This window comes from Dasypus novemcinctus, chromosome 8 (genome assembly GCF_030445035.2).
Source record: "Dasypus novemcinctus isolate mDasNov1 chromosome 8, mDasNov1.1.hap2, whole genome shotgun sequence".
Classification (NCBI taxonomy): Eukaryota; Metazoa; Chordata; class Mammalia; order Cingulata; family Dasypodidae; genus Dasypus; species Dasypus novemcinctus.
Genome location: NC_080680.1, coordinates 63,050,146 through 63,063,521, shown reverse-complemented (window position 1 = coordinate 63,063,521; position 13,376 = coordinate 63,050,146). Strand labels below are relative to the sequence as shown.

General features: G+C 41.1%; 1 protein-coding gene across 5 annotated transcripts in view; it reads left to right on the top strand.

Moving 5' to 3' along the window:
- The first annotated feature begins 5,412 nt into the window (after window positions 1–5,412).
- SLC24A2 (solute carrier family 24 member 2) overlaps window positions 5,413–13,376 on the top strand; it is a 353,299-nt gene continuing 345,335 nt past the window's right edge. For 2 of the 5 annotated variants that reach the window (XM_058301921.2, XM_004446758.4), the window contains exons 1-2: window positions 5,417–5,648; window positions 7,534–8,618. In XM_058301921.2, coding sequence (XP_058157904.1) covers window positions 7,689–8,618 — 930 coding nt within the window. In that variant the 5' untranslated portion in view covers window positions 5,417–5,648; window positions 7,534–7,688. Of the gene's footprint in view, window positions 5,649–7,533; window positions 8,619–13,376 lie in introns of all 5 variants that reach the window. The other 3 variants (XM_004446759.4, XM_071216759.1, XM_058301920.2) reach the window with 3 other exon arrangements.

Here is a 13,376-nt window from a genome sequence, read left to right as displayed (position 1 = left end):
ATTATGCCAGGCCCTTGATATTGATAATTGTAATTATGAACCTTTTCTTGTGAAATTGGAACTTAGCCTAGTATTATATATTTCCTAAGAGTTACTTCCTGAAAGCTTCCTTGTTGCTCAAATGTGTTCTCTCTAAGCCAAACTCACCGTATAAATGCACTACTTTCCCCTCTGGTGTGGGACGTGACTCCTGGGAATGAGTATCCCTGGCACTGAGGGATTATTGCCAAGCACCAACTAGCAATGCAACTGGAAAAAGACCATGACCATAAGGGGGAAATGGTAAATACGAATGAGTTTTTATAGCTAGGAGACTTCAAAGTGAGTTGGGAGGTCATTCCAGAGGGTATGCTTATGCACATCTCAGCAGGGTATCATTGACGCCCACAGTAAACAGTGCCTTCAAAAGCAGGATTCCTGAGGGCTCTAGAGACATCCAGACACCATAAGCAGGGCAGACAAGCTTCGAAATTCAGCAGTGGAACTTATTTTGGAATTTATGCACCCCAGTGCAAGAGTTAGACTCATTTATAGTCTCCCTACACATGGCTCTTCCACCCCTTTTAATTAAACCTATAACTAGCACTATATTTGTTAAATATATGTCCCAGAGACTTAAATCTTTGGTCCGTCCATGTGCCAACTGAGCTCTGAATCTCAGCGAGGTTGCCACACCTACTCTCCAGTTCATTGGACTCACCCAGGACAAATAACAAGGAGATGATTACAGACAATGTCCATCTCAAGGAACAGAGAGTGTTTGCAACTCCAAGCAAGGCAGTTCCATCCTTCTGCCCCATGGGATATAAGCCCCCTCTCAATTAGAAACAGAGTAGGCGTCACCATCCCCAAATCCTCAAGATTGGGGAATGAACAATGGACTAAAGGAGACTTATTCTTTCTCTAGCAGTAGGAAAACTTTTATCATTGATATAAAGGCAGTGGCCACCAGAGGTTCTGAGGGGAGGGCAAGGGAAGAATAGCTATAATATGGGGGCATTTTCCGGACTTTGGAATTGTCCTGCATGACATTTCAATGATGGATACAGGCCATTATGCATTTTATCATAACTTACAAAATTGTGTGGGACAGAGTATAAACTATAATGTAAACTATAGTTCATGATTAGTAGGAATGCTTCATTGTGTGTTCATCAATTGTAACAGATGTACCGCACTAATGAGGGATGCTGTTAATGTGGGAAAGTGTGGGAGGAGGAGGTAGTGGGGCATATAGGATTCCCCTGTATTTTTTATGTAACATTTATAGAATCTCAAGTTTCTTTAAAAATAAAAAAAAAAAATTACAACAGGTCCTATTGATGTGTTCATACCTGCAGGAATGGGATAAGATTTTTCCCTGGGGTGCATAATTCAACCACCACAAATAAAAACCCACAGGTGTGAAACACATTAGTTCCCTTCTTGCTTTGCTCCCATTACTCTTTGTGGTAGTCATTAGTACAGGAGCCTAGTACAATTGCACTTTTTCACTCCCTTGAACATTTATATGGTCATATCATTTGCTTTAGCCATTGAAATTTGAACAGCAGTGAGCCATCACTTCCAAGCTGAAATTTTAAAGGCAAGTGTAAGATTTCCCATGCTCTTTTTCTCTCGATGATATTCTAGGGAGTGACCAGCTTGGGGTCAGCAATGTGTAGGACACAGCAAAACTCACAAAGGAAGGCAGCATGAGTGAGAAACAAATGTATTTGTTGTTTTAAGCCATTGTGATTTTTGAGCTGTTTGTGTACTGAAGCATAACCTACCTCACCTTGATTGACTAACTCTTATTTCAGTAATTACATTTGCTGGCATCTCATTACAGAGAGATATTCATTAAATTGTTCCACATATATATGTTGAACAAAAGCCAAGCATTGTGCTAGATGCTGGGAAATGGATGATACTGATTCTTGCCCTGAAGGAACTCCTGGTAAAGGGAAGAGAAAGGTGTTCTTGTCAGATGTGCTTAAAAATCCCCTCTTGATTCTAATGTTCAGGAAGAGTTCAGGAGCACTGAGGCAGCTATGTATGGCCATGTGGCCAAGTTACATTTTAGTGTAAATTGAGTCCTTAATATATGTCCTGATTGTCTGCAATATTGATAACAGAGAAACTGGAGATTGTAATAAAAGGAAGAAACATAGTGTATGTGGGGAGAATAAAATCTGAATAATTTGTTTTATGCTTAGTTGTCCAGAACTTCTTTACTCAGCTCTCTCCCCCACATTTCTTTTATGAAACCTTACTAGATTTTTTCTTTTAAACTAAATGTAAAGTAAAAAAAACAATATAAAACTGCTTACTATTGCTATTACTATGCTAGAGCCATAAACTTAAAAAAAAAGTCTGGAGATATAAAATGAAAAGCCAAAGGAATGAATTATTAATGATGGAATTTTAAGCACAGAGGCAACTGAGGATGTCTTTTGTATGGGGACAAGGACATACCCAACACTACCTAGATCATGCCTTTCTTTGTGAAAATTATATGGATGCTTGGGAAAATTATTAACCAGCATGGCTTTGGCAGTTCTACATTAAAGGAAATTCCTTTATTGGCTTAAGTATGACCTGCATTTAAAATTCATTACTTATTTTTGAAAGGCTCTTCTCAAGAATTACAAAAAGGGACCACCATCCCTAAGTAGTAATCACCAGAAGACACTCATAAACTCTATGATCAAACAAATCATATAGTTAATAGTAGAAGGGTAAATATTATGCCAACTATAGTTTATAATCATTCAGGTATCTAAAAAATTAGAGTTAGCTCTTTAATAATATACAGAGAAATTATTTTTTTCATGAAGCTCCCTTTTTTTTATGACTAGGCAATAAGGTCTATGGATCTGAGAGACCTACAGATGTTGCTCAATTCTTTCACTGTTTTCTTGTTGCATGATAGACCATGCTTTTTTTCCATTAACATAATGATGCCAGTTCCAGGCTTTTCAACTGTCATGGCAGTTGATTGCCAAGTTCTTGATGGGTTGCCATATCTTTAGTCCAATACAGATTTCATTAAGCTGCTATTTACCTGTGTGCCAAATACTGCAAGTCACCCATGCAACATTAATTTCCCCCTTTGATATTATTAAGAGAATCCTGGTATTTTTAAAGGTTACTGTGAGCCCAATTAAAATATTCTTCATACTGTCTCGCAGCTAGGTATGGCCATAGATGCATGTTGTGGTCGGTGAAATATAAGAAGTTTTTACAATGTCCCTTCCTAAATGATAAGGCAAAGCCTATCAAGGAGGTCTTCTGCCTTTCTTCCTTCATTCTTTTCTGTCTTCCTGCCTGGAACATGGCTGAGATTAGAGGAGGCAACTGTTTTGTGGCCATGAAGATAAAAGCCACACATTACGGAAGTCAGACTGAAGAGCTGGGTTCCTTTATGGCATTGTGGAGGAATTGTATAAGCTCCAGACAGTCTGTTTCCAGACTTCTTTTTACAAGAGAAAAATAAGCCCTTATTTGGTTAAATCGCTGAGATTGAGTTTCCATAACATATAGCCACATGCAAATGCCCACCAATAAAACCTGCAGGCTTATGAGGACCTCATCTGGGCATTATCTGGGCCTCATTCTTCTTTTGACCCAATGGAGACGCAGGGTAATCTCCGGGCTGAAGGGGCAATTAGCTGGGTAACATTTATAAAGATCCTGTTGGGAGGAGTATGATAGAATTAAAGGAATAATTTTTTTTGAAAAACATTACAATCTTCTTTTACACAGAACCTTGTACAAGATCATCTTCCCCTATTTAGGCAGGGGCATCGATTGCCTCAGGGAGGAATAGGATTGTTAAATCAGGAAAACAAAGACAGAGGCAGGGTAAAAGTAAAACCCGAATTGCTTACCCTGAGGTCCAATATGTATAGAAAAGGCTGAATAAATGCCCAATAGTTTTCTTTTTAAAAAATCAGTTTTCAAAATATTGAGTTGGTTCCCTCATTCACCAACAGTGACTATCACTTGGGTTGTTTTAGAATTGTTATAAATTTATGGTTGCAATCATATCTGATGTGTTTCAGACAACTGCAGTTATTTTATTTTATTTTATATTTGATGCTCAAATCGACCCATCTTTGGCCAGTGGAGCCTATTTAAATTAGCTCCTGAGTCATTTGGACACAACCCAGTAGTGGTTGATACTTTCTTGCTTTCTGAAAATATTCAAAGATGAAGTGATATAGTGTCTGAGATTTGCTTTGAAATAATGGCAGAGGAGGAGGAGGTATGGATGAAATATGATTGGCCATGAGTTAATAACTTTTCAAGCGGGGCGATGGCCACATGGAGGTTCGTTATACTATTGTCTTATATTTGTCTATATTTGAAATCTTCCAAAAAGAAAGATAAAAAAGAAAAAAGTGTATATATGGTTTTCTTTTTTTTTTTTTTTTGGAAATCTACGGTTTCCAAAACAGGATATTGAAATCTTTAGCTGGAATACCTGGCTTTGATGGGAGAAAAGAGAATTCTAAATTCCCAATGCTTTCCTTGACTACCAAGAAGTAGCCCAGAGTTCTGAAGATAAAAGTTTCACTCTACGTCAGAGGTAGTAGCTTTCAGGATACAAGGGACGTTCCCCTCAACTCAAGGAGGACAGGAAGAACCCTCTCTGCTCTGGGGTGGAGGCCAGGGAAAGGGTGTAGGGTAAGGAGACTGGAAAACACCAGCCCAAGGGCCTGGAGAGGCTTCGCGTGGTGAGCACCTCCTGGTAGTTCTGGGGGGAGCCGGGGTCTGGGTAAGAGGACCTTCCTTCAGTGATCGGTTTGTCTCTTTTGGCATAGTCTTCCGTCCGGATTCTTGTCAATAATCCTTAACAAGCCTGACTCAGTTCATTGCTCTCCAGATAGAGTAGGAAAGAGCACTGGACTGGGAGTCTTGAGGTCAGAATTGCAACCCTATCTGTGACTCCAAATGGCAGTGTGTCTTGAGCCTCAGTTCATCACCCATGAAATAAAGGGTCAGCCTGCAAGACTGCGAAGGACCCTTCAGCATCCCAACCATCCAAACCCCAGACTCCTGGAACCCTGGGCCCGCACAGCTTGCCTTGCCCACCTCCGTGCCTTTCTACCATGAGACACGGGCCTGAAGTTGCCGCCTAAAGAAAGATGTGACTGATAGGACTACTATTTACCGAAAACTGAAGAGGAAGAGAGGTACCCTTCATGGGCGACCCCAAAGTTGGCAGCACGCTCAGGCTTTGGGAATCAGGCGCGACACGGACCGGTACGATTTCTCCGCTCTGCCCTTGCTCGCCTATAAATCCTGACTCCCCTGTCCCCACTGCGTAGTAATCTAAGAGAGACGGCCACCGGCGTCGGCCTCAGCGCCCGGGAGACGTGGAGCGGAGGGCGCAGGAGGTGAGCGCCCTGCGGCCCCGCTCCCCGCGCGCAGGCGGGAGGGAGGGGCCAGAGGCTCCGGGCAGCGCCAGACGCTGCGCGCCGGGACCGCTGCGGCTCAGTCTCCTCCAGACCCGGCCCCGGCGGGCGAGAGCGGCGGCGAGTGCGAGCCCGAGCCGGAGCCCAGGCCTCGGAGCACGGAAGCCGAGGGAGGCGAAGGCGGCAGAGCGGAGCGGCGGACCGGCCTCGGGCATCGCCGTGTGCGCGTCCTCCGGGAGGATCCTGGTAAGTGCGGCCGGCTGCGCGCAGCCACGGCTCCCTCCGGTTGCCAGGTTTGGTGACCGCGGTGGCCGTTGTCCCTGGGACCCCCTTTGCGTACATCCCTCTCCTGCGGCACAGGCTCACAGGTGGCTCCGCCGCGGATGTGGGCGCCCCAGGCCCCGCTAGGAGTTGGCTAACTCCGCTCCGGGGCGCGGTTTCCCGATCCCCCGCCTCTGCCATTCCAACCAACCTTCTTTCTGGCCCCGGGTGAGGGGCGCGGGGCAGGACCTGCCGTCGGAGCAGACTCGCGGAGGTACGATGCCCCTCTTCCCAAGCACCCACATATGATCCGGGAGATGCGGGCCGAGCTGCATCCCAGATTCCGGCTCCGGCTTGCAAGTAGGGCGTCTTTCCTTTATTTAACCCACTAGGGAAAGTTTGGGACCCGACAGGGCAAAGTTAGGGCGCGGCTGGGGGCACACTTCGCCGGTGGAGGTAGCGGTCGGGCAGGAGCTGGGCGTTCTCCGGGGCAGTTGTGTCCATCGCTGCTGTAGTCCGCGCATTGTGAGAATCCCCGGGGCAATGTAAGTCGCTTATTCATTGGTGCTAAGCGTCGACATCTGCAGCCAGCCAGGAATCTCTGGATGGGTTCGGGTTATCTTAGGAGTAGCAGCAACTCAGCCTGGTTTCACTTGTGTTTATGCTCCTGCTTTTCTCTGCTCTGCAAACCTGAGCTCCCTCAAATCTCAGTGTTTCCCGGGCGTGTGATTAATTAGCTTATTTTACACCTGAGATTATCTCAGCGCATGCCTCGAAACGAAATCATTTATATAGAAAAATCTATGTTTTCAAAGAAAATTTAAAAAGCATTCTTCTGATTATCAGCTTCCCCACCTCGATATGTTACCCATCTCCCCGTGTGTAGAGAATGAAAATTCTGCTTTCAATATCTAATCTACTGGAGAGTCAGTGTTGGGGTTATTTTTGATAGATTTTGTGGAAGAGGTATTGCTGCAACTTGCATATTGTTTTTGAAATGCACGTCAGTGTCTCCAAATAGCCTACTTGTTAGGGGACCATTTACTGCATTAGGAGTCGAGTTCAATATACTAATCTGTCTATTTTTTGTATGACTAAAGTTTTTTTTTTTATTCTTTAACTGAAAATAATATCTAAATGTTTAGGGAAAACAGTTTCTTCTGTCACCAGAACATTCTTTTGTGAACTTAAATTTTTGAAGAGCTGCTTTTCTACATCTGGTGTAGGATAGGCTTTTTCATGAAAAAATAAGGTTTTGTGATCTTTATGTCTGCAGGAAACGACCTCTACTTCCTCCAACACTCAACCTTTTTCATATCTATTTAAATCTGTCATGATAGACAAATGAAAGATTAGATCAGAAAAGTTTGCTTTTAGCTGGGAATTGTATAATTGGACTAAAAGAAAACAAATTGAATAATTGTCAGTTGGCAAGTACTGGGAGAAATGGGGTATTTTTTTTAGCACTGGTAGGTTATTCATTGCATGATTTAAGGTGGGATGAACCCATAGGTTTTCCATCTGTAAGATTTTTATGCTCATACACAATGGTATTCTACATCTAACGCTGGTTTTACTAAAATGTTTATTTGGGTTTGTACATACAAGACTGTAAGTGCCTACTATGTGCCACATCCTATTGTATGTGATTCACGCTTTAAGTCATTTCATCCTCCAGGCAACCCTGGTTAGTAGGTGCTGTAATTGTCTTCATTTTTTAAATGGGGAAACTGAGGCAGGAAGGAATTAAGTAACTTACCCAAGGTCACACAGCGGCAGACTGGGATTTTTATGATATCTGCAAAGTTCTTTTTGTAAAGAAGACATGGTATTTATGATTTACTTATTCTTGCTTTTATTTTTACTTAAGCTTCAATGATGAAAATATTTCCTGTGAAGCATAAGAATCCCTGATTGTGAAAGTGCCCCACAAGGACTTTTAACTGTAAAGTGAGGAAAAGTATGAAAGAATCATCTGGTTGACTCTCAGGGTTGAAGACTACCACATCCATCAGAAGACCGAGGATGGATCTGCATCAAAGCACCGCCATCAACTTCCTTGAGAATTGGTATTTGGATGAGTCACTGTCTGGCTGCAGGAGACATTATAATGTCAGGAAAAAACTGAAGTTAATTCGAATCATAGGTCTTTTCATGGGCCTGGTAACTGTTAGCACAGTACCATTCGCAATCAGTGCCTTTTCTGAGACAGAGACACAGAGCACAGGAGAGGCCAACGGTATAAGTGGTCCTGGGGTAGCACATGGTTACCGTCAAAGAACTCTCTTAGATTTAAATGAGAAGATTCAGGATTATACTCCACAGCCATCACTTTTTCAGGAAAGCAAATCTGAAAATAGTACAGAACATGCCCAAGGAGACTACCCGAAAGACATCTTTTCCCTTGAGGAGCGAAGAAAAGGCGCTATCGTTCTCCATGTCCTTGGAATGATCTACATGTTCATAGCCTTAGCCATTGTCTGTGATGAGTTCTTTGTTCCTTCTTTGACTGTCATCACGGAGAAACTGGGCATCTCTGATGATGTGGCTGGAGCCACATTTATGGCCGCAGGGGGCTCAGCCCCAGAGCTCTTCACATCTCTCATAGGGGTCTTTATTGCTCACAGCAACGTTGGCATAGGCACAATTGTGGGCTCAGCAGTGTTCAATATCCTCTTTGTTATTGGCATGTGTGCTCTATTTTCTAGAGAAATCTTAAACCTGACATGGTGGCCGCTCTTTCGGGATGTGTCCTTCTACATCATTGACTTGATCATGCTGATTATTTTTTTCCTGGATAATGTTATCATGTGGTGGGAAAGCCTGCTTCTACTAACAGCTTACTGTGGCTACGTGGTTTTCATGAAATTCAACGTCCAAGTAGAAAGATGGGTGAAGCAAATGATAAATCGCAATAAAGTCATCAAAGTGACAGCACCAGAGACCCAAGCAAAGGTTGGTGGTGGTGGTTTATTTAATGTTCTTCTTGACCATAGTGCTGAGTAAGGTTTTTAAGATTTGCAACATTTAAAAAATGTCATGGTGTTTTCTGCTATAGTGAATAGCAGATTGCTTTCTGCCAGACTAATATGGTAGTGAGAAAAATAATTTGAGGACATTTGTGTAGAAGTCTACCTAGTTCCCAATTTACTTCCTTCAGAATAAACTATTTGTAAATACAGGTTACATCAGCATCCTAGAGTAGCCTTAGCAGTTGTCTCATTTTCTTAAAGTAGGCATAATGAATTTGTGAGCAATTTAATTTTCATTGATGTTTATATGTGCCTTGCAAGTTGGAGGATTTTTTCTGTTTAAATTGCTGCATGACAGGTACCAAGAACCTTCTCTTGAAAGATATTTATGGAAGAAAGTTTGCTCTTGTCATCAAAGCTTCATCTTTAAGTTAGCAGCCTTTAACTTAGAACTGGTCAGTAGAGTGGTCCTGGCCATTCTTCTTGAGCCACAAGATCATGCTTCAAATACCTGACCAGGAACTGACCAAGATCCATTGTAAAGAGAGTCTTTGGCAAGCTCAACTGCCTGTTTCTGTGAGCTGTAGTCCATTTTTCACACTCTAATAAACATGACCCAAAATATTTTTACAGTAGAGTGGGAAGCAGTTTTAATGGCAGTAGTGGCCATCTTGCCTCTTAGGTGGAAAGCAAATTAGTAAAGGGCTTAGAAGAAATTGATCTACAAAAATGTAAATTAATTTTTAAAAATAAGAGCTGAAGAATATAACATTTTATGTCAAATGCAGTACTGCAATTCTGTTTTATGTCTTAACATTGGGATATCACTTTCGAAGGTGATTTTAAAAGAAAACAAAGACACACATGTGGAGTTTTCTTACTGGCATCTGGGAAAATTCTCATGTATGGAAAAAACAGATGTTTGGGGAAAGGGAATATTTTGTCCAGAAAGAAAAGGGAAAAAAGTGATACTAATTTAGCCAAATTCACTGAAGTCCTTTATAGTCAAATTTGATGACCATTTTGTAGTAGCTATGAAATGGAAATGAAGTACAGAAAAACAACATTAGTTATGTTTCTACTTATTGCAAAAGTGAAATGATTTTTACTGCATTTCTTCTAAAATGCCCTTTAGTGTATGCTTGTTTAACTCAAATTTATCAATATATACATGCCAAACAAGCATCTGGATGTGAAACTAAATATACCTCCTTCAGGGCCAAAGTCGGAGTCATCCTTGGAGCCTTTCTCTCTCTGCTTTAACTTTGAAGCTAGTAGAATGGTCCCCAAACTCTCCTTTCAATACTGACTGCTAGTTTGAGTGGTTTGCATTAATAGTCTCAGTGTTTACTCTAATTAGAGTACTGTGCGATTGCCAAGGGAAAGGCATATTTTTAGAGGCAAGGAAATGACTTGGTGTCTTATAAATCTCCTAGGCACATCAAGGATGAAAAGTCTTTTTGAGAATTTAGTACTTTTTTCTTTTTTTACACCACAGTGGCACGTCATTAACATAGACACTGACTTGACTGAAAGTTATATTGGCAACATTTATGAAACAGGAAACTACAGAGCAATCTGATAGTGTATGTAGGATTCCAGGGGGATTCTGTACTTTGCTTTTAGGGGAGGGAAATCTGGTTTCAGGCATTTGGTAAATAAGTTATTAAATACAGTTTACAGACCGTAGTAAGTCAATTATGAACTGTTCCTTAAAAGCAGCCCTGGAGGATCTTTGCTTGCTCAGTTAATTGACTGTCATGTCATTTTTTTTTAATAATTTAAAAACTCAGTTCAGGTGGACATTCCTGTACTGTTGTTGTTTGTATCCATAATTTGTAATGCTTAATATTGTGCATTTCTTTATTTGGAAATTTTGGGTTTACCTAATTTAAACAGAAAGCAGGTTGTGTTTGTAACTGTCCTGTTTCTGGTTTTACCCAGTGTTCATGTGTTTTTTTTTCCTTTTATTACTAAATAGTTATAATTTATTTCATTTATTCATTATTGTTTCTTTTGGCATTCACTAATCAGAATGGGTTATAAATCAGGAGAGTAGAAAGGTCTATATCATAGCTATGTCTTGCTTGGTATTCCTCAAAAATGCTAGAACACAGGCATACATCTGTAGGTGGAACAGTGGGTAATGATGTGTGATTTCCTTCAGAAAATCTCACCTTGCCGATTTCACTTTTGAACCATTGCTGTAAAAAAATTTTTTTTGGCAATTGCAGCCTTATCATATGCCCAATTTCAGAATCTTGTAGAGATTTTACTGCCCAAGCCCAGAACAAAAGGTATCCTGAAGAGGGGTGAGTTCCTGAGTGTGGCTCTCTGGTTCTGTGGTCTACTCCACCCTCCCTGCAGAACTCAGTGTGTCTGGCATCATCAGAACACTCAGGAAAAAAGTACGCAGATCCAATGTGGCACTCAGTGGAGTCTTCCTAGAGAGAAATGTTCTGTACAGGAATATAGGAAACACAATGCTAATCATGTTTTAATGCAAAACAACCTCATTGTCTTATTTGCCCAATCACTGAGGATGGGGGCTTGGGAAAATGGATGGAACACATTTTAGAAATTCTTTTACAAATCATCACATGGTTCTTGTTTGTTTGTTTGTTTGTTTGTTTGTTTTTAAAGAAAAGCATCAACTCTTCTGGCCTTTGGGTAGTGAAATATCTTTGAAACTACTTCATGGACAAGTTGAAAACTTTAATTTGGTTCCATTATTGATGATGTATGTTATGGGACCACTTTGAAGCATGAAAAGAATGTGACATGGCTTTTTTTTTTTTCATAAAGTAGTAGTTTCTCATCCCCTTTAATTGCTCTACCCTGTGTGTGGGTATTTATTTTATTATTATGTCTTTTAATGACACCTTTATCCATTATAAAAAGTTAGGTAGTGCCATGACACAGCTTTGACTCAGGGAGGAAAGGGTTTTAATCTCAGGTCTATAATAAGCCCTGTGAACTCAGAGAAGTCACTTAAATACCCTGAACTTCAGTTTCTTAATTTGGAAAATGAGACTAATATCTCCTTCATAAGGTTGCAGACATTTATTAAATATAGAAATGAATGTTAAGTGGCTAACAGTCTTTGGCAAATAATAAATAAAAGCTACTTCCCTTTCTTTTATCTTCGCTTCTTAAATGAAAAGTAAATCAGAATAAATTGTTTCAAATTCAAGAATTTCAAAGCAGTCTTTGAAGATTGGGTTCACTCCAGTGAATTAGTGAGTTAAGCAAACCATTGTCCCCTTAGAAGCATCTAATGTTTGTCATGTTATCATATTTTTAAGCCTCAGTTCACATATAGTGAATATATGCAGGCCATATATGATCATAAACTCCAAAGGAACATCCAAATGCCTTTGTTGCCCTGAAATTTTATTGTGTAAAATTTTGTTTGACATAAGTAGGACATTGGCTGAGGTTTAGAAATAAATGTTATGCCAAGCATACTTTTGTTTTAAGGGTATTTTTACTTATATATAATTGGTGCTGTCTTCTTAAAACTGCTCCATAGCTGTTTAGAAATAAATAAGAATCCTATGGAATGTGAAGCAGTGGCGTTTCCGTGCACACAGGAACTCCACCTGACTCAGTGTAGCTTTTGCAGTGTGCCTGGCCAAGCTGCTGGGGTTTGTTGATCTGTTAAAGTGCTAGGAGGTCATTGGCCTGGAAAGCAGCTGTCCATGGTATTTAACTTCTTCTTAGAGTTGGCTCTGTAATCTGACAGCAGGTTGGCCCAGTTCTAATGCAGGGAGTGGTCTAAATAAAGATACTTAAAGCTGGGAGTTGGACAGCCAGAAAACTTAGTACTATAGGCATGCCTTATTTTATGCAATTTGTGGTTTCTTGGATAGTTGTTTATAAACAGAATTTTTGCTATTCAGATTATGAATGTTCTTGGGAAAATAAGAATTTTTTTTAATTTATTTTTTTTATTATTGATTCTGTAAAAATATTACATTAAAAAATATATATGAGGACCCATTCAACCCCACCACCCCCACCCCACCACTCCCCCCCCCCCCCAGCAACACTCATTCCCATCATCATGACACATCCATTGCATTTGGTAAGTACATCTCTGGGCACCTCTGCTCCTCATGGTCAATGGTCCACATCATGTCCCATACTCTCCCCCATTCCATCCAGTGGGCCCTGTGAGGATTTACAATGTCCAGTGATTGCCCCTGAAGCACCATCCAGGGCAGCTCCAAGTCCCAAAGACGCCTCCACATCTCGTCTCTTCCTGCCATTCCCCATACCCATTAGCCACCATGTCCACTTTTCCCACTCCAATGCCACCTTTTCTCTGTGGACATTGGATTGGTTGTGTCCATTGCACCTCTATGTCAAGAGGAGGCTCAGATTCCACATGGATACTGGATGCAATCCTCCCGCTTTCAGTTATAGGCACTCTAGGCTCCATGGTGTGGTGGTTGTCCTTCTTCAACTCCATCTTAGCTGAGTGAGAAGAGTCCAATAAATCAGATTGTAGGTGCTGGAGTCTGTTGAGGCTCAGGGCCTGGCTATCACATTGTCAGTCCAGAGATTCAGATCCCCTAAATATATCTTAAACCCCAACACCAACTACAACTCCAGCACAGTAGCGTGAAAGTCTAATGAAGAGAGATCCCATCTGAGTCCAGATTCATCACGCATAACACTATCATACCTTATAAAGCAAAGGATCTTCTTTCATAGGTGTGAAACCATAAATAATTTT